General features: G+C 38.2%; 1 protein-coding gene across 2 annotated transcripts in view; it reads left to right on the top strand.

Annotated features, from left to right (window-relative positions):
• The window catches only part of TIPARP (TCDD inducible poly(ADP-ribose) polymerase), a 28,803-nt gene extending 14,368 nt beyond the window's left edge, over positions 1 to 14,435 (top strand). For both annotated transcript variants that reach the window (XM_082655580.1, XM_082655581.1), the window contains exons 3-6: positions 4,492 to 4,660; positions 6,306 to 6,466; positions 11,394 to 11,672; positions 12,357 to 14,435. In XM_082655580.1, the coding sequence (XP_082511706.1) occupies positions 4,492 to 4,660; positions 6,306 to 6,466; positions 11,394 to 11,672; positions 12,357 to 12,804 (1,057 nt within the window). In that variant the 3' untranslated portion in view covers positions 12,805 to 14,435. The remainder of the gene's footprint in view (positions 1 to 4,491; positions 4,661 to 6,305; positions 6,467 to 11,393; positions 11,673 to 12,356) is intronic.
• Positions 14,436 to 19,267: the final 4,832 nt, after the last annotated feature.

The following is a 19,267-nucleotide window of genomic DNA, read 5'->3' on the forward strand; positions in this document are numbered from 1 at the left end:
TGTGTCTACTTAAGATTACTTTCGTTTGTTTTCAGTTGTCACATTTCTTTCTTGGTTTCAGACAATTTATAGAGAAATTGCCTAAAATGGTTACACTCTCCTGAGCTCCCAAATGCATAGTCCCAAGAACTATTTATCCAGCAAAGAGATCATGTCCTGACTAATTTCTGTTTCATTCCGCAACTATTCTTTAATAGTTTTGGTTTTCATTACGGCTCTATTATTTATATCGCAGGCCTTTTTTACTTTTTAGTATCTGAAATATACATAGAAGAAATGATGGTGTGTGGGGCAGACTTTCTGACTTAGTGTGGGTGTTGGTGCTCTATGTGTTAATAATATATGTTGGAAATGTTGGTATGTCAAGGTATTTAAGTAGGAAGAAAACCACTGTTAGAAAGCATCTAAGTTATGAGAATGGGTGTTCTTTTCAGAATTTTTAATTAGTTTTGTATCTGGATTCTTGTATTGGTATATGTAGTGGTATGTTTGTTGGTGAAGCATGTGGACACAGAATTGTTAATATTTCAGCAGTTCATGTTCATTCTTCCCATCAAAACAAAAATCAGCAATCTGTTCACAATATTTTTTTTAATTCATCATGATAAGGTTATATTTTGGGTGAGTCCAGATTGATTGATGGTAGCCACATGATATATTTAACGAAATCTAAATCCTACTGCGCAGTGGCTATCTCCCATACTCACTCTTTTCTGGCCATCCCTCAGTAGGGCTACCATTAAGTCAGATAGGGTTCTCATCTGCCAGGATGATTGCATCTTGCCTTTGTGAAGCCCTATCCTCCCCACCTCCACCCCCATCTCTAGCACTGTCTCTGTTGCTCAGTTTTTACACATCCTGTATTTACTACTTTGACCTTTTACCACAATCTGCTCAATACTCTAAATTCCAACCTTTATTTAAGGCTCTGAGACCCTGGACTTACCTCCTTAGCTCATGGCCCGACATCTCTCACAGTGTCTGTTATATATCCTGTTCACATTTGCTCATCTCTTATGTACCCTTGTTTAGGTTTCCTTTTCCAGCTCTCTGTTCCTGTCCTTCCCTGTCCCTACCCTTCAAGCAAAATACTGGAAGAACTCTTTTTTTCTTGTTCTTCCACACAACCTTCACTTACTGGTAATTATTTCCTATTAAACTATTCCTAAAATTCTTTCTCTTACAGAAAGCTATCTTGAATTGATACTGGAAAGCCTCTTACTTTTCCTGACCTTTATCCATTCCTGGAGGAGCAGCCATCTCCTCTCCCATAATGCTGCATTATTCTGTTCTTTGTCCTCTCATTCTATTCTTTGTCCTCTCATTCTTTGTCCTCTCATTCCTAGAGTGTACTTGCCGCCGATGAGTTTAGATAGGCAAATGTACTGCTTCTTTGGTTTTAGATTTTGTTAGTTATTTCCCTCTTGAAGCCCTGGAAGTCAGGGACTACATCTGCTTAATTATTTGTGTATTGCCTTACAGCTCACCATCACCATTTCCACACACACGACTCATAACTGCTTTCTGGTAACATGAAACAATGGCTTGATAAGAGTGGTAAATGTTGAACATTTGGCATTCGTGTTGCATGAATTTTACACTGATGCACATTGAGGAGAATAAAAACTCTTGGCTTTGTTTTTTTTTTTTTTTTTTGGGGGGGCTGCATTGGGTCTTTGTTGCTGCACACAGGCTTTCTCTAGTCGCGGCAAGCGGGGGCTACTTTTCTTTGCAGTGTGCAGGCTTCTCACTGCGGTGGCTTCTCTTGTTGCGGAGCACGGGCTCTAGGCGCGCGGGCTTCAGTAGTTGTGGCACATGGGCTTCAGTAGTTGTGGCTCACGGGCTCTAGAGTGCAGGCTCAGTAATTGTGGTGCACGGGCTTAGTTGCTTCACGGCTGTCGGATCTTCCCGGACCAGGGCTCGAACCCATGTCCCCTGCATTGGCAGGCGGATTCTTTAACCACTGCACCACCAGGGAAATCCCGGCGTTGGATTTTTTAAGGATTCCCTGTTTAAGGGAGAACAGGTGGTAAAATTAATCTTATAAAAAGATAATGTTTTTCAGATTTGTTGTTTTGTCTCTGTCAAGTCTACTAAAGCATATTGAAAATCAAATAGAGCTGAAACAGTACTTTGATACATCAATCCACAGAACAGTTGATTGTAGTAAATTAGGATTTGTCATAAAAATTCCATAATGCCCAAAGGACTGAAGTACACAGAGAACGTAGCAAAAGCTGCAGTTTTAGATATCTTTCTCATGCAGATCATTATCTATGAAGTCTCAATAATACAGGAGTAAACAGAAATTGCTAGAGAGATGTCCAGAATAAAATCTGATACTTCAATAGCAAAAAGCATTGGCTGTTTATATTATAATGTATGTTATTAACATAATGACTGCTCTTCTAAGAACTCCATAAAGAAAATACTGAGGATTTATTAACTCATAATTGGGAACAGTTACTGGGAAATAAACTTAAAATAGGAAAATCTGTTTAGAAACTGGAAATGATCTTAACAGGGAGAAGGAGGTTAATATCTCTCCACTCAGTGATAACATCAGATTCTCCTAAAGTTAAGGAAAAATTGTTTAAAGCAACTTGTTGTGAAATTTAATTTAGATATAGGGGTTCCAGTTTTCAGTGTTTTTCTTTTTTGAAGAATTTCCCAGAAATGTTTTTTAAAATTTTGGATTAAGTATTCCTTTTGACCATAAACAATTTTAAACAAAGTAGTGTTCAAATGTGATGTAAACTACATTTTATTGTCTTCTTCCCATTTCACACTTAAAATTATATGTTCCGTTTAAGACTACATCCTACTAGTTAGGTTGAAATTAGGTATCCTAATCCTAACTTGAAATTAAGCAAGAAATTAGGGTTTTGGGAAGCTTTTTAGGAATTTTTTAAGGAACATACTGCTTTTTACAAGTTATGTGCTCCATGGCACCATCAGTTGGTATATGACTTTTTTTTTCTTTTTTCAAATAGAACCTGATTCACAAATTGTGAACATTGGGGTGGAGGGTGGGAAATATTTTCTTTCCTCATATTTGCCAGGGTGTTTAGTGAGAGATGTTAATAGGTCTTCATGGGTAAAAGGGACAGAGCACTGTCATAGGTTTAGAAGAGTACCTTCTAGCCCTCATCATGGTACTTCAATATATCTACCTTAGCATATTAAAGGGACTGAGGAGTGGCTGCAGTAAGTAAATCGTTTAACTTTGTGTAACCAAGTTTTTCAAACTTTTGACCACAGAATGCTTTTTGCCTAGAATACTTATTAACAGTCCTTGAAACAAATGTTCGAAGAGCAGTCTGGAGCATCATACTAACCAACAAAACCCATAGATCAAAATTAATACCTTTTTCAAAATCTTGATTTACTGAAAGGAAATATGTTAATTACTGGGAATATCTGTCCAAACACCTGGATTTCACCTGAGCCAGTTCTGAGTGCCACTGGATCTGGAGTATTTGGATGTGTGTTATAGACAGTCATTTAGAAATCTGTGGTTGAAGAATGTATTTGGAAGCTTAGTCACTCTGCTTATATCTGTGATGTTATTATTTTATGTCTTCTTAGGGGAATTTTGAAATATACATGAAGAGAGAGAAAAATAAAATGAACATTTTGCCATTAACGGTTTAGATGTTTCAAACACTAGATGAAGTTCCATTAAAAAAGGAACACGTTTTTTAGACCACCCTTTATAATTTTTTAAGTGATTCTGATTTATATAGCAGGACACACACACACACACACACACACACACACACACACACACACACACACACACACACACACACACACACACACACACACACACACACACACACACACACACACACACACACACACACACACGTAAAGTGCTTATTAAGCAACAGCAGACCAGATAAAAGAATGACGAAACTATTCTCATAGCTGAACTTTACAGTAATCCAAACTATTTTTTCTCATGTTTCGTCAACTTTTTTTTCTACCCACAGGATAAAGGACAGTATTAATGTTGGGTAGGTAGATTAGCAGTACTTGCCTCATCTGGGGTCATTTTATTTTTCCTGTCTTTCATCAGACAATATTGTGTATTCCTATGTTGACTTACGAAAACTGATGCCTCTTGAAAAAGAGAAGTTCGTTTCTCTCTCTGCTTTCTGTGGCAGCTTCATCTTAGAGCTGACTCCCTGATTGGTTGAGACCAGGTTTGGCTCATCCCACTGTGGTAGGGAGGGTGGGACTGTGTTGATTGGTTTAGGCCAGTGATGTTAAGGGATAGAATCAATCCCTACTCCATGGCTTGCACGTTTTGGTCTTAAGGCATATACGAAATGGGGAAAAAACCAGGAATGATGTCCTTTTACTCCAAACAAGACAAGCTTTGAAAATTCTACAGTATGCTATACTAGATATTTGTAATATCACATGAGATGTTTAGATATTTCCATTATTTATTAACAGTTCATTTTTTTTCTTGGGTCTTTTTAGAGGACAAGAATTTTGGGCAGACTTGAACGCCATGAATGTGTATGAAACAACTGAATTTGACCAACTACGAAGGCTGTCCACACCACCCTCTAGCAATGTCAACTCTATTTACCACACAGTCTGGAAGTTCTTCTGTAGGGACCACTTTGGATGGAGAGAGTATCCTGAGGTATTTACAGGTTCTTTTTTCCAAAAGTGCGTTTAAATTTTTGTCTTTCACTGTTCCTTCTCAACGATGACTAGACAGAACCACAGATCAAAGAACTTATGGATGTAAAATTGAGTCTTGTTGATATGAGTAACGCTATTCTCTCTTGATTTTTCTGAAAATATATTTCTTTCCATTAATCTGTAACCCATAAATAGAATACCACTATTATCAGAAAATGCTTTTCCCAGTATCTTTCTTTCTTTCTTTTTTTTTAGATGTAGGGGGTAGGAGTTTATTAATTAATTTATTTATTTTTGCTGTGTTGGGTCTTCGTTTCTGTGCGAGGGCTTTCTCTAGTTGAGGCAAGCGGGGGCTACTCTTCATCGCAATACGCGGGCCTCTCACTGTTGTGGCCTCTCTTGTTGCGGAGCACAGGCTCTGGACACGCAGGCTCAGCGGCCATGGCTCACGGGCCTAGTTGCTCCGCGGCATGTGGGATCTTCCCAGACCAGGGCTCGAACCCGTGTCCCCTGCATTAGCAGGCAGATTCTCAACCACTGCGCCACCAGGGAAGCCCTTCCCAGTATCTTATACTATAGGAGCCAAGTATTAAATGTGGTAAGTACTCAGACTCAGTGCCGCCTTTGGAGTAATTTTAATGAGATGAGCACTGGTGTAACTTTTGGCTATATCTGGCTCCTGGTGGTTGGATCATGTGTTACACTATTAGCAGTTTAGAAGTCTAGGGGGAAACAATCACCCTTAAGCCCCTGGAAGAAGTACTTGAAAATGTTTACTGAACTGTGGTCAGGCAGATCAGTCGTTTAAAATTCTATCACATGTGCACATGCATCCTTAGTCTGAGATGGTAAGAATAGTTCATCCATCACAAAGCGAGGTTTTAAAATGATGGTGGTTTATTTTGCCTGTGAGAATTCTGAGTCACATTTAAATGCCCTGAAATGGACTTAAAGATTAATTTCACATTCCAAAGATCTGACTTCTTCAATTTGATTAAGTTCATTTCCAGTATTACAAAAAGGGAGAATTGACTTATCTACCTTAGGTTTTCTTTTAAGGCAATAGCAAAAGAAAATGACCTAGTATGTTAATTAGTGTAAAACACAATATTGAGTTAAAATTTCTGTCTCTTAAGTAGTCACTAGGATCTAATACCTTTCAAAGAGAATAAGAGGCTGTTTAAAATGTATCCTCAGAATAGTTGGACTGTCCCTGTGTTTTTCCTCAGAGAGGTTTCTTGGGTTTGGAACTTAATTGGTTTATTTGAACTGTATATACTACTATCTTTAATCCTGTTCTGAAAATCCCTTAAGAAATATTTTAAAAAAAATCTCCAGGACATTCTTATAGCCTCAAAATAGAATAGACTAATCCTTCACATGTTTCATAAGGTGGAAATCCATGTTCTGAACAGGAAGCATTTTTCTATTCTGAATCTTTAAAGAAAATAAAATTCCTACGTGTAACAGGAGGTAATTTGACTCACTGTACTTTATTGAAACACTTCTGATGTTAATAGCAAAGTTAACTATTTTTACCTTTAGTTACATTAACATTTTTCATATTTTATAGTGACTATTTACCATTTATTGCTTTTTTAACTTGCTTTTTTTTTCTTTACCTTCTGTTTTCTGCTCCATAGTCTGTTATTCGATTGATTGAAGAAGCCAACTCTCGGGGTTTGAAAGAGGTCCGATTTATGATGTGGAACAACCACTACATTCTTCACAACTCATTCTTCAGGAGAGAAATAAAAAGGAGACCCCTCTTCCATTCCTGTTTTATACTGCTTCCATATTTACAGTAAGTGTCCAGCAGAAAGTCTCATCTTTGCTTCCATTTTATGTAAATGTACACTTAATGCCAAAGAGAAAAAGACTGTAAAAGACTAACTTATTACCTCTAGAATATAAAATTCTGAGTTATCTTTAGATTTAATTCTTCAAAAAATGTAGTTCAGATAAGCTGCAGTTAAAACCCAACACTAAAAGAGTGAGTATCCTATTGAATTTTTTGAACTGAAAAGCAGAGTTAACATTTTTCCACAGCTAAAAGTACTTATACAGTATCTGGAATAAGGCAGAGTTTGCATTTGCCTCCTTCATGGAAGATTGAGATACCCTTCCATGTTATGGGACTGTTTCCCAGCCCAGGTAAACTGCCTTGGCAAGTAGAGAGAGAGTCCCTCAAGGTGGTGTTCTCCATTCTTCTTCCTTGAGTGAATTTGCATGGGAAGAATTCACCTTTTCAAATAATTTGCATTCTCATTTGCTCAGTAAGCCCCATCTTCCTATAATATGCACTAAAATTACCTGTCATACTTTTAGGTCAAGACAGAACTCATCCTTCTGAATTATAGGTGAGCTCTCCTTCCATTTTCCCAAGTGCCATTTTTCTTTTCCCTCTCCAGAGAGCCCAGTGGCACATCTCCATAGGTCCCAAAAGCTGGGGCACATTACCATTAGCAAGGCCATGTCTGAAAGGTAGTATCTCTAGGGAAATCATTATCTACTCTAGTCAGATACACCATATTTAGAGCTTGACTTTTAAAATGCTACTAAGTTTACTTGGTTTTATGAACTGGGGAGGTCTAGGGTGATACTGGTTGGTCTCTTCTGCTGATCTTTGAGGTAAAAATCTTCTTTTGTATTCTTACTAGTAGTTTTTTATTCCAAGGCCAAAGTGTGTTTTTCCCAGATCATTATGGCAGAGTGTTAATGATTCTAATTCTGAGATTGCAACGGGAACATTAAGAACAAAATATAAACAAAAATCCCTGAAATGCTAGGTACCCAAAAACAATTTGTTAATAAGGCAGATTTTAGAAATATATATATCAACTTGAGGTAAATATGTGCTTTCTTCTTAGTTCAAGTGTAAGGTTTTTTTTTTATTATTATTAGAAACTAATAAAAATGCCATTTCACTAGCACAGCTGGAGATAGTGTCAGCGTCCAGTAGTTAGGAACATATTGTCCTCCTAGTGAGATAGTAGAACTCATTAGTGAGACCGGCAGCTTGGCATGCTGAGCCAATCAAGCGAGATGCAGCTTCTGTGAGAGAGGAAGAATGCTCATTCAAGTGCTGCATTGTTGGGGGAGTTTTACAGAATAGTGAAAGTTGATTTGTTTGCATCTTAAGTAATTATGGAATACCCTCTTCCTCCCACCTTTTTTTAAACTTAGGCTTGTTTTGTAAAAGTATGAACGGTAAAAATAATATGAGCAGTAGTAGAATTAATGCCACAGATAAAGCCTTCCTATTTATAACATAGGCTTACAAGAGAACAAAGAAAGTCACTCTTTTCTTTTTAAAACTTCCTAGTTTAGTCTTCTTATCTGGAACAGTGATGATCAGGTATAAAGTAGGAGCTTAGCAAGTCAAAGAGATAGTGCAGACATTTCAAGAGGAAAAGAGCAGAGAAGCAGCAAGTTCACCAGGGTGGAATGGGTAAATGCAGCCTTCAGTTCCTGTTTGTCCTAGAGTCTGGGGCTGGCCTAGAGGGCAGAAAGAGGAGGGAGACTAATTCCAAAAAGCAGATTTCAGAAGTAGATTTCTAGAGAGACTGTGATCTTAGCCAGGAAGAAAGTTTTGTTTTTAAGTGTTAGCAAACAAGGGTCAAAGAAAAACATAGGTGTCAAAAAGGCCACAATTATCAGGGAACCAGAGATGCCTAAGAATTGGGAATGCTGGAGTAGGGAGGTGGAGGGTGAGGCAGGGGCTTAGTTCGTGAATTACGGCAAAAGCTTGGCTTTTTTTAAACGAGGGTTTCCCTGCTTTTTTTCCCCTTCCAGTTTTATTGATATATAATTGACATAAAACACTGTATATGTTGAAAATGTACAGCGTAATGACTTAATATATGTATATGTTGTAAAATGGCTACCACAATCACATTTAGCTAACATTCCTCATAGTTAAAATTTTTTTCCTGTGCTTTGATGATTTTTAATAGGGCTGATAAAAAGGATCTTATTCTTTAATATTCTTAGAATACTTGAGCTAAGGCTGCATAAGCACACAAATATCAGATTTAGAGGTTTGGAAGTCCATTTCAGCTGGAAGGACATCTGCCCTGTGCAATCACCTCATGGTCATGAGACGGCCTGAGAGGATTTCTTTGACTCCTCCCCAAAAAGGATAAAATTAATTTTTACTTCATCACTGAAGTTAGGTTAGGAAACGTCTTTCAGAATGGCCAGGGGAGGGAAGGAGAATGATAAAAGGTGACCTTGGATTAGGAAAATTTGTTCTTCAGAGGCCCTTGAGTACAAGTGCCGTAGCCTTTGACTTTGCCTCTCTAAAGAAGGCTGGTTACGGTGTGAAGCTCGCAGTATGTCATTGGAATATCCATGAGCTGAATACAAACTCAGCATTCTTGGAAAATAAAGCTACATTTGTAAGCTTAGAATATGTATTTTTAACCCATGGCAACCAGAGTGTAGAGTTCCATCAGACAGATGTCTGTATACATTTTTATGTTTTAGCCCAATTAAGATTATTATTATTATAATAATTATTATTATAAGTAAGCATCCATGGGTAAGAATGGATGCTTAACCAAATACATAAAATCTGATTTAATGTCTTAGGATAGATGGGATTTATTTACACAGGCTCATCTTCAAGCATGTGTAAGGAAATAATAGACCCCCCCAGTCCCCTGAAAAAGGAAAGGAGACGTTTGAAGCGGTCATTTTGTGAAACTGATTTCTAGGCAGGAGTGCTAGCAGAAGGAAAAGGAACAGTCTCTTCTATTGTCAGTGCCACGTTTTCAGTATGGCTGTGACAGCCTAAAACCTATTTTGGGCAGTGGTTGGGAGAATCTTACCTTCCTCCTTCAATCCAGAAACCTCTGTTGGTAACTTCAACCCCTAACAATACTGGGAACTTTGCAGAGCAGGGATAGAGGGAACAGCTAAAAATAAGCAGCTTATGGTCTGTGTTTCCTACCATTACTCTAGAATGGTGATGGCTTTTTAAGGAGTTACAGACCTATCAGAGTCTGATTAAAGCAGTAGGGGCCTCTCTTCAAAAAAATGTACCAGTGAAGGAAGGCTCTGGAGGAATCTGTCAGGGCTTTGTGAAAATGCTCCAGAAGAGAAGAAGTGTTGTGCCCTCTGTCATGAAGGTTGGGGAAAACGGCACCCCTTTAGATCTGCTCCTGAACTTAAAAGCACCTGGGGGATTCTGCAAGCCCCGGATTCACCCAGAACTCTGTCTCTGTCTAACAAAGGGACTTTGAGGCACATTAATCATAGGCGCAGCTACTGGAAGGAGGTGGGGGGTAGAGGAGGCAGGTTGTACCTCTATAGCAAGCCATCTCTTAAAAGTCAAAAGGCTGTGGGGTAGTGGCAATGGTAGTGGGAATCAGGCAGACCTGAATTGCAATCCTGGTATCCATCCATCACTTTCAAGCCTTGTTTAAAGATAAAAAAAGAAGACAAAGAAGAAGAAAATATATGTACATGTGAATTGTGAAATATATGGAAATGCAAGGAGTATGTGCTTAGAAACTAGATAGGCCTGGGTTCATATGCTGTCTCTGTTCTTTACTAGCTGTGCTGGCAGTTTCTTGATTTGAAAAGTGCTACAGCAGTATCCAAGTATCCAATAACCAAGCCATTGTGTGGGGTTATGACGAGTAGTGACACTGGGTGTGAAGTGCCTGGTCCACAGTATGTGCTTAGTGTAAGGTGGCTGATGGTAAACATCCTCCTGGAGATTAGATGCATGTTCACCTATTGTTGTAACCTCTTTGTCCCAAAGCTCTTCTGAAAATTTCAGTTTCCTAATGATTTGGCAGACTTAGGGCTTCCCCGTGACCAGTGTATGCTTATGAGTGGAGTAGTACCCCAGCCCTGAATCTGGGTCTCAGGGTCAGGATTATCTTTCTCTCTGCTTCTTCCGTTTTGCTCTGTTTTGAAAATGGCGAAGAAAAATGATTTAAATCATTTAATCAGGCAGGAATAAGTAACTGCTTGTCTAAACTCATCCTTCAACGTAACAGACCTGAATTTAAGGTTCAAGGATATTCTAGTGTCTAGGGCTTAAAGTAATTAGCTCCATCTTAAGCACATCTGAAGCTATAACATTTGAATTGTATTGATGGTTTTGTTGTTATATGTGACATTTAAAACTGAAGCAAATGCCAACTTTCAATGCCTACTCCATGATTTGTTTGTTTTTATACAAAAACCAAAGTATAAGCTTTTTATTTTTAATATTTTCTGTCATCTCCCTGTAAGCTCCCTCTTGCCCTGCTTCACTTTGCCTCCACTCACTATGCTTCCCCATGTACACAACCTCTAGCAATGATACGTTTTGTGCTTAGTACAGCAAAGTTTGAGGAACGTATATAAATTGTTCCTCCCTTGAAACGGAGCATAACTATATAGGCAAAAGAGGAATCCAGGATTCAGAAAGTAAAGATATTTATAAATTGGCACTTGCTTGCTTGCCTTGCAGCAGTACATTCCCGAGTTTTCTCCACAAGGAGGAGGCCAGGGGAAGCTAATAATAGGTTATCTCTATACAGGCAGTGTTAGCTCTAAGGTTTTTTTTTCTTTAGTTGATAGCATTTTCTATGTTGTTTTTTTAAACAAGCATTGAAGCTATTCAAATTATAATATTAGATACTGCTGTAGAGCACTGTATGTGAGATGGAGGTTTTGATGTAGAGCACCTTACTGCTGAGGTTGTACATTGACGTTCTCCCTCTCCCTTCTAGGACACTTGGTGGTGTTCCCACACAGGCACCTCCGCCTCTTGAAGCAACCTCATCATCACAAATCATCTGCCCAGATGGGGTCACCTCAGCAAACTTTTACCCTGAAACTTGGGTGTATATGCATCCATCTCAGGACTTCATCCAAGTGCCTGTTTCTGCAGAGGACAAAAGTTATCGAATCATTTATAATCTTTTTCATAAGACTGTGCCTGAGTTTAAATATAGAATTTTGCAAATACTGAGAGTCCAAAACCAGTTTCTTTGGGAGAAATATAAAAGGTGAGTCAGCAGTATGAAAAGTTTGAGAGCTTTTCTTGATGTAGCTAATGACAAATGCAGAACATAATAGTAGAGACTTGCATAGAACTTAATGTCATATTTGTTCATATATTTTAACTCACATATAATTCTCATAACAGACCTACAAGAAAGATTATTACAATCTGCATTTTACAGAAAGGAAACTGAGTCACAGGAAAGTTTGGTAACTTGCCACAGGTCATACAGCTAATATGATACAGTGCTGGAATTTGAACCCAGGCAGTCTAGCACCAGAGGCCTTGTTTTTAATCACTTTACTATGCTGCCTCTCAAGTCAGCAACAAATTAATGTAATTCAGAGGGGATACATGTAGATTCGAGGAACCTCAGAATTAAGAGACTCTCAGGTTGGTGGAATTAGATAAGGAAGTCACCCTGAGAAGATGTGAGAACTAGATTTGAAATGGAAGAGAGAGCAGGTGAACAAATGGTTGATGGAGAAAAAAGGGAAAGGGCTTTTCTTGTCTGCAGTGGAAAAGATAAGTTTAAACTTTTAGTATGATCTTTGATGAGATTTTGCCCTTGGTAGCTACTTTAACATTTCCTCCCCATTGAAACCATAAAAAGAAGTTTATGACTACATCATGCCTATTAAACTGATCTACTCATTTTTCTGAATTCCCTGTCCACTCTTTGCCTTAGGAAAAAGGAGTATATGAACAGGAAAATGTTTGGCCGTGACAGAATAATAAATGAGAGACATTTATTTCATGGAACATCCCAGGATGTGGTAGATGGAATCTGCAAGCACAACTTTGACCCTCGAGTCTGTGGAAAGCATGCTACAATGTTTGGACAAGGCAGTTATTTTGCAAAGAAGGCAAGCTACTCGCATAACTTTTCTAAGAAGTCCTCCAAAGGAGTCCATTTCATGTTTCTGGCTAAAGTGCTAACTGGCAGATACACGATGGGCAGCCATGGCATGAGAAGGCCCCCTCCCGTGAATCCCGGAAGTGTCACCAGTGACCTGTATGACTCTTGTGTGGATAATTTCTTTGAGCCTCAGATTTTTGTCATCTTCAATGATGACCAGAGTTACCCTTATTTTGTTATCCAGTATGAAGAAGTCAGTAACACTGTTTCCATTTGAAAAATCTTGGTACTGATAAATTATTTGTATAAACTCAATCCAGCATTTGTAGCAGGTTTTGGATGGGTGGGCCAGAGTGGGGAACAGCATTGACATTAATAGGGCACTTTTAAGACCCATTTTTTTTAAGTTGCTAGAAAGTGAAATTTTTTTTTTAAGGAAAAACACAAGTTTTAAAATGACCACTTATTCTTTAATTATTTACTAATTGTTGTTAGTGTACTCAGTGTGGAAAGACTACAGACTGCATACTCTTTTCATTCACACCTGTACATATAGGCAGCAGTGTTATTGGAAGCATTTTTTATAAAGAAACTGAACAGCCTAACTAATTACATGTGGCTTAAGCCTGGTAGAAGTTTGGCCAAATGAAACGGAGGCTGTGAGCAAAGTGAGGATTCTGTTTATTTACAAAGATTAAAACTGAGTGGAACTAGTACTACCATATTTAATCCCTGTGCAAAGCATCACTGCTGTGCTGTAGGATAAGTTCATGACATTCTGGTGGGTGGAAAGAAATTTCTATTTCTATCAGCAGGACTGAAATATGTCACCCAACCAGAGAACATCAATGACTTTAACTGTTCTGCAGAGTTTACCCGAGAACTCAGAGTTCTGTTTAGAGGAAGTAAGAAAGAAAAAAAAGGAACCATTTGAAAAGTTAGTCACCAGCAAAATTTTTCATTAACTAGTTCTCTGAAATGTGATTCTCGTGTTAAACTTCAGCATTGGAAAACTCAGTCTCTTTCATTATCATCCCACCCCAGTTTGAAGAAGTTGCGTATCTAATTTGGTTAAAGCCAGTCTGGAGAATTAGAAGTATTACTTTATTTTAGGGTTCCAGACCTCGGCCCTGACCGAAGGTTTTAGAGAAAGGAAGTACGTCTGTAACTGAATTGGTCAGGTTTTTTACTGTGCTTTGCACAAAGTAGACCCTCAAAAGAAGTCTTTGTTGACATGGAAATATTGTTCAAGGTGGAGCTCCCACCCTTCCGCCTGCTCTGCCAGGTGCAGCTGGGTTCCCTGGCCAACTCTGTATCTTACACTACTTCACAGAAACACAGACTTGGAAATTGTGCCCCTGGCCCAGCAGGAGCAGTGTTAGGTGAACATGCCACTGCCTCAGCTCAGAGAGGCAGCAGCTTGGTGTACTTCGCCTTAAGTAAAGCAAGTGGACCTGGATTTATAAAAGCAGTAGTGGTTGTTCACAGAAGAATTCACCACGAATTCTTTCAGGTACCAAGCTCCCCTAGTATGTTTGTGGTTATTTCATTTACACACAACCCTTCAGGAACTTCTGTGTTGTTGAAAGCAAGATCTATCTATCCTGATGTCTCAGTGACTCGGCCTGTTTAAGCACTTACCAGGGCTTCCACACAGTAATTTATTTTGCCCTAGTAGATCTTGTTGTTTGCTGCCATTGGCATGAAGCAGCCAACTGAGGCTGGTACAGTTGTCCTTTCATTCAATTGTAACTTGTAAGCCAGTGATTCCCAATCTTTTTCAAGTTAAGATACCTTACCGTTGCTTATTTGATTTTATGAGACTTGTTCCGTTTTTTTCTCCCTAAAGAAAAAAAAAAGCTTTATGACATATTTATTTTTCTAATAAAACTGAGCAAAAATAAAAGTTCTGGTAATTCTTTAAAACTTTTTCTTGTGGTTTTGGTTCCATTTAAGACAGCTGCGTTCAACACGTAGTGGGTGATCTGTAAATGCTGGTCGATTGCTTGAATGGATGTGTGATTGAATGACTGAATGAACAGACCTAACCAGAAACTGCTGCCTAAACACTTGTGCTCTGATAATCAGCAAAAAATACATTATCTGGCAGTCAACCGTAAGTCACAAGAGAATAGTGAATATTTTATTTTGCAGGTAAGTGCTTGAGGGAATGGGACAAGTTTTATTTCAGCAAAGTGCTGTAGTAGAAACTATGACCAGGTTGTCCCCTGCAACAAGTGCTGAAGGAAATAAAAGAAGTGTAAAAATCTCATCTGCTCTCAAGCACCTCCGCTTTCAGCTAACCTAAAGTGACCCAACTGGTAAACGTGAGCCTCTCTGACAGTACTTTCTCTCCAGTGTAATGATTTTTAAATTCATGTATAGTATTGTATGTTCTAACTAAACAAGAACTATGGAATCAGACTAAATTTTGTAATGGTTCCATGGATTTAAAACATACTGAAAAGCATTCAGTAAATCTATCTCCCTACTGGCACAGCTGTAATTTACACCATTTCAGAAAGCTGCAACTCACTCTTAAACTATGGTTAAGATTTTCAGGGGGAGTCTGCAAACTAAGATATTCCAGTGTCATACAATTCTGTAGACAGGAAGGTTTATGTGTGCAAAGTTAATAAATATTGGGCCTTTGTATTTATAAATTCTAAAACCCAACTCCACATTTTGCTATTAACCTCTTCTAGTAAATGGCTTACATATAAAAATAATTATTAGGGCCTGAAATACTGATCTTTGAGGAGGAATTTTTGTTATACTAGGTCTGAAAATGACTTTAAGAATATATTCAATACCCAAACAGTCCTATATGGTCAGTTTAAATCAGGGTTTTTTTCCCTCCTTTATTTAAGGAAGGTAAGAAGGTTTCATGTGGTTAGTTTACTCATCTTTGTAGGGGTTTTTTTTTTGGTTTTTTAAGAGTACAAATGATAAGAATGTTACAACTTTGAGACCCTACAATGCAAATTTTTGTAAAGTGCTGTACAAATCAATAGCGTTTATTTACAAATTAAGAGCCAGAAGCAGTATGGAGGCTCCTCAAAAAACTAAAATAGAATTACCATATGATCCAGCAGTCCCACTCCTGGGCATATGTCCAGACAAAACTCTTAATTCAAAAAGATACGTGCACCCCTGTGTTCATAGCAGCATTATTCACAATAGCCAATACATGGAAACAACCTAAATGTCCATCAACAGATGAATGGATAAAGAAGATGTGGTAAATATATACAATGGAATATTAGCCATAAAAAAGAACGAAATAATGCCATTTGCAGCCACATGGATGCAACTAGAGATTATCACACCAAGTGAAGTAAGAAAGACAAATACCATATCATTTACATGTGGAATCTAAAATATGACACAAATGAACCTATCTACAAAACAAACAGAGACACAGAAAACATACTTGTGGTTGCCAAGGGGGAGTGGGGCAGGGAGGCGGAGAGGGATGGATTGGGAGTTTGGGGTTGGTAGATGCAAACTATTACATTTAGAATGCATAAACAAGGTCCTACCGTATAGCACAGGGAACTATACCAAATCTCCTGGGATAAACCATAATGGAAAAGGATATAAAAAAAGAATGTGTACATGTGTGTAACTGAGTCACTTTGCTATACAGCAGAAATTAGCACGACATTGTAAATCAAGTATACATCAAAAAAAAAAAAAGCCAGAAACATTTTCCTTAGAAATGATAGTGTTGCGTTTTAAAAACAGACCCATCTAGTTTATTGACTTAGGTACTCTTATTGCAGGAAAGTTAGAGAAATAAAACAGTACTTTTCCTTAGCTTGCTTACCTCGCTCATAAGCTATCATCATAGGTAGAAAAAGATGTTATCGAAGAGTTTCATCAGCATTATTAGTTGGTCTTATTTTATTGCTTTACTCACTCTTCAGCATATTTTTTGGGAGACTAACGCCTGAATAGAACTCTCAGATGGCAGCTCTTTTAAGGCTTTAATCTTAGATGAATGTGGAAGATTTGTGTGTTAGAAGTGTTTCATGAACACTGCTAAATCCTCCAAACCAGAGCAAAGATGCCCACCCACTTTGATGAGGTCAGAATTTTATGGGCTTAATTGTTCTTAAGTACCTAATTAATAAGATGAAAAATGACCAAAAGCTTCTATGAATTCAGTGATCTTTTAAAGCAAATTATATTAACATCACAACAGTATCTACGTTTGATATGTAGGATATATTTAGTCTACAGGCAACGTTTAGTGCTCACATGGATTAATGGGCTCCTTACGATAACTCCCATATGCTGCTAAAGTTTACAGCCAACAGGCTGGAAACCACTAGGCTAGACTATTTCTATATTCAAGTTTTATGTCTATCTCGATTATATCCAGTCCTAAAATATCCTTAATCAAATCAGCTAAGAGGCTCAACCCAGTGTTCAAGAGCCTCTAACCCTTCTAAAATAACAAGTTTTAGGTGCCAAATTGTCATTTGTGGGGCCTTATGCCCACATACATCAGCTGCCCTTCAGTGTTTCACAGCACATTAAGGACTGCATCTAACAGATCTGAGTGGCAAGAGAACACTAAACAGGTGCTATTCAACTATATGATAATGCAAGACTCTTCAATGCTAATATGAAATTCTTGTGTAACCATCAGTTTATAAATTTTTTTGAGGAGCAGTGATGGATTTGGGGCATTAACCCACATTTTTCTGACAAAGGTCCTCCTTGAAGGTTTGCATTTCATAGTATCTTGGTTAAGGATTTAAATCATAATTTCTAAGCTGAGTTCAATGAACTGTTCCACTTAGGAGTAGCAGCCATAAATCTAATGAGAATTACTCTCAATGATCTAAGCCAACTGAACCCAGTAACTACAAGCTTTAGTTCCAACCACTCATAAATGTAGCTGAACTTCTTCTAAATGTAAATTTCTACCCATATGACTACATTTTCTAAAAACACAAGTTTGTGGTCTCATTTATAATTAACTTGTAGGCATATATAAGTCAGTGCTGGATAGGAGTAGGAATGCAGATTTTGTGAATCATTGTTACTCAATTTTGCAGTGAATTACTGTCATCGGAGAGCAGTGGCTTAGTCACAAGCCTGTCTGAGAAAGTTACACAATCTTAGTGTGTGGCTTGTGGACTGAGATAAAGAATGTAAAGCAGCATAGTGCCTGGCTCATGGTATACAATCAAATTTTAGCCAGTGGTAGTAATAATAGAAGTAGTAGTAGGGTAGGCTGAATAACGTCCCCAAAATATCCAAGTCCTAATCCCAGGAACCTATGAATATGTTATATGGCATCAAGGCTTTGCAGACATGTTTAAGGGTCTTGAGATGGGGAGATGATTCTGGATTATCCTAGGATGCCCAATGTAATCACAAGAGTTCTTGTAAGAGTGAGGCAGAAGGTCAAGAGAGATTGGAAGATGCTATGGTGCTGACTGTGAAGATGGAGGATGAGGCCATGAGCCAAAGAAGGCAGGTGGCCTTTAGGAGCTAGAAAACGTAAGGAAACATGCTCCCTTAGAGCCTCCAGAAGGAACGCAGCCCTGCTGACACCTTGACTTTAGGAATTCTGGCCTCCAGAACTTTTTAAGATAATACATTTGTGTTATCTTAAGCTACAAGTTGGGTAATTGTAACAACAGCAATAGGAAGCTAATACAAGTAGTAAATATAATAGAAATTATATTGAATCATCAGGAAACTGTTCTAATATAAATTAGTAATTAAAAAGAACACTACAAATATGAAAAATTCCAACGCTTGTTGGAAATTTTTAAAGGTTATGTGAAATCCCAAGAGAGTAGGCCGCCCGCCCGTGGCTTCCCAGGGGTGGTATACATGCATACCAAAGACAAACCTCACTTAAAATAAGGCTGCTTCTAAGAGGTATTTAAAGACTGAATAAAGACAAGCACTGTAGTTGGTCAGATAGCCCAGTCTTCATGAAAGACGGGAGAGAAAGCAAATTGCTTTTGAGAAATGGTTGGTGAAAAAGATGTAGGGATGAAAAATGTTAGCACTGAGATTGTCTACTAGTGGGTTTACTTTGACGATTCAAGCCTCTTTGGAGTGATCTTTTGTTCCTACTAGGAAAGAGTACACATCTATTTAGAAAACATTTGTTGACTAGCTCCTAGAACCCAGGGAATTCCTCCTTGAAAGGGCACTGCTCCAGGATATAAAGTAGCTTCCTTTAACTTAGCAAGGTACAGAGTTTTCCTCAGACCCTTGTTAAGGAATATCAGAAACCCTTGTCTTTTTACTGCCTCAAACTGAAAGACTAACTCCACTCTTAACCAGCTCCTATTTTTCTGTAATCAGAAAACAGAGGACCTCATTTGGAGCTTTGTTTTGAAGGAATGAACATCCGTTTAGCTTTGCTTTTCTCTGTTACACCTTCCTCCGAAGAGTCTTGTGGAGAGGGTCAAGGTAATCAGTTTGTTGTGGTAAAAATACATAAAGATGTCTTAAATCATAATGAATACAATGAATTCTTTATCTCTCATAACAGAAATCCAGAACAGGTTATTCCAACACTGATTAAATTCAAAGGTGCAACAGCTCCCAGGATTCTGTATGATTCTCTTGGTTCTCCCCTCATGATTACAAAATAACTGCTCTGGCTCCAAGTACTACAATACATCCCATTTGTGACATCCAAAAGTAGGAAGGGATGATCCTCATCTAGTGCCTTTTATTTTTTTTCAAGAGTTAGTAGATCT

The sequence above is a fragment of the Grampus griseus genome, assembly GCF_964374135.1.
Source record: "Grampus griseus genome assembly, chromosome: 5".
Lineage (NCBI taxonomy): Eukaryota > Metazoa > Chordata > Mammalia > Artiodactyla > Delphinidae > Grampus > Grampus griseus.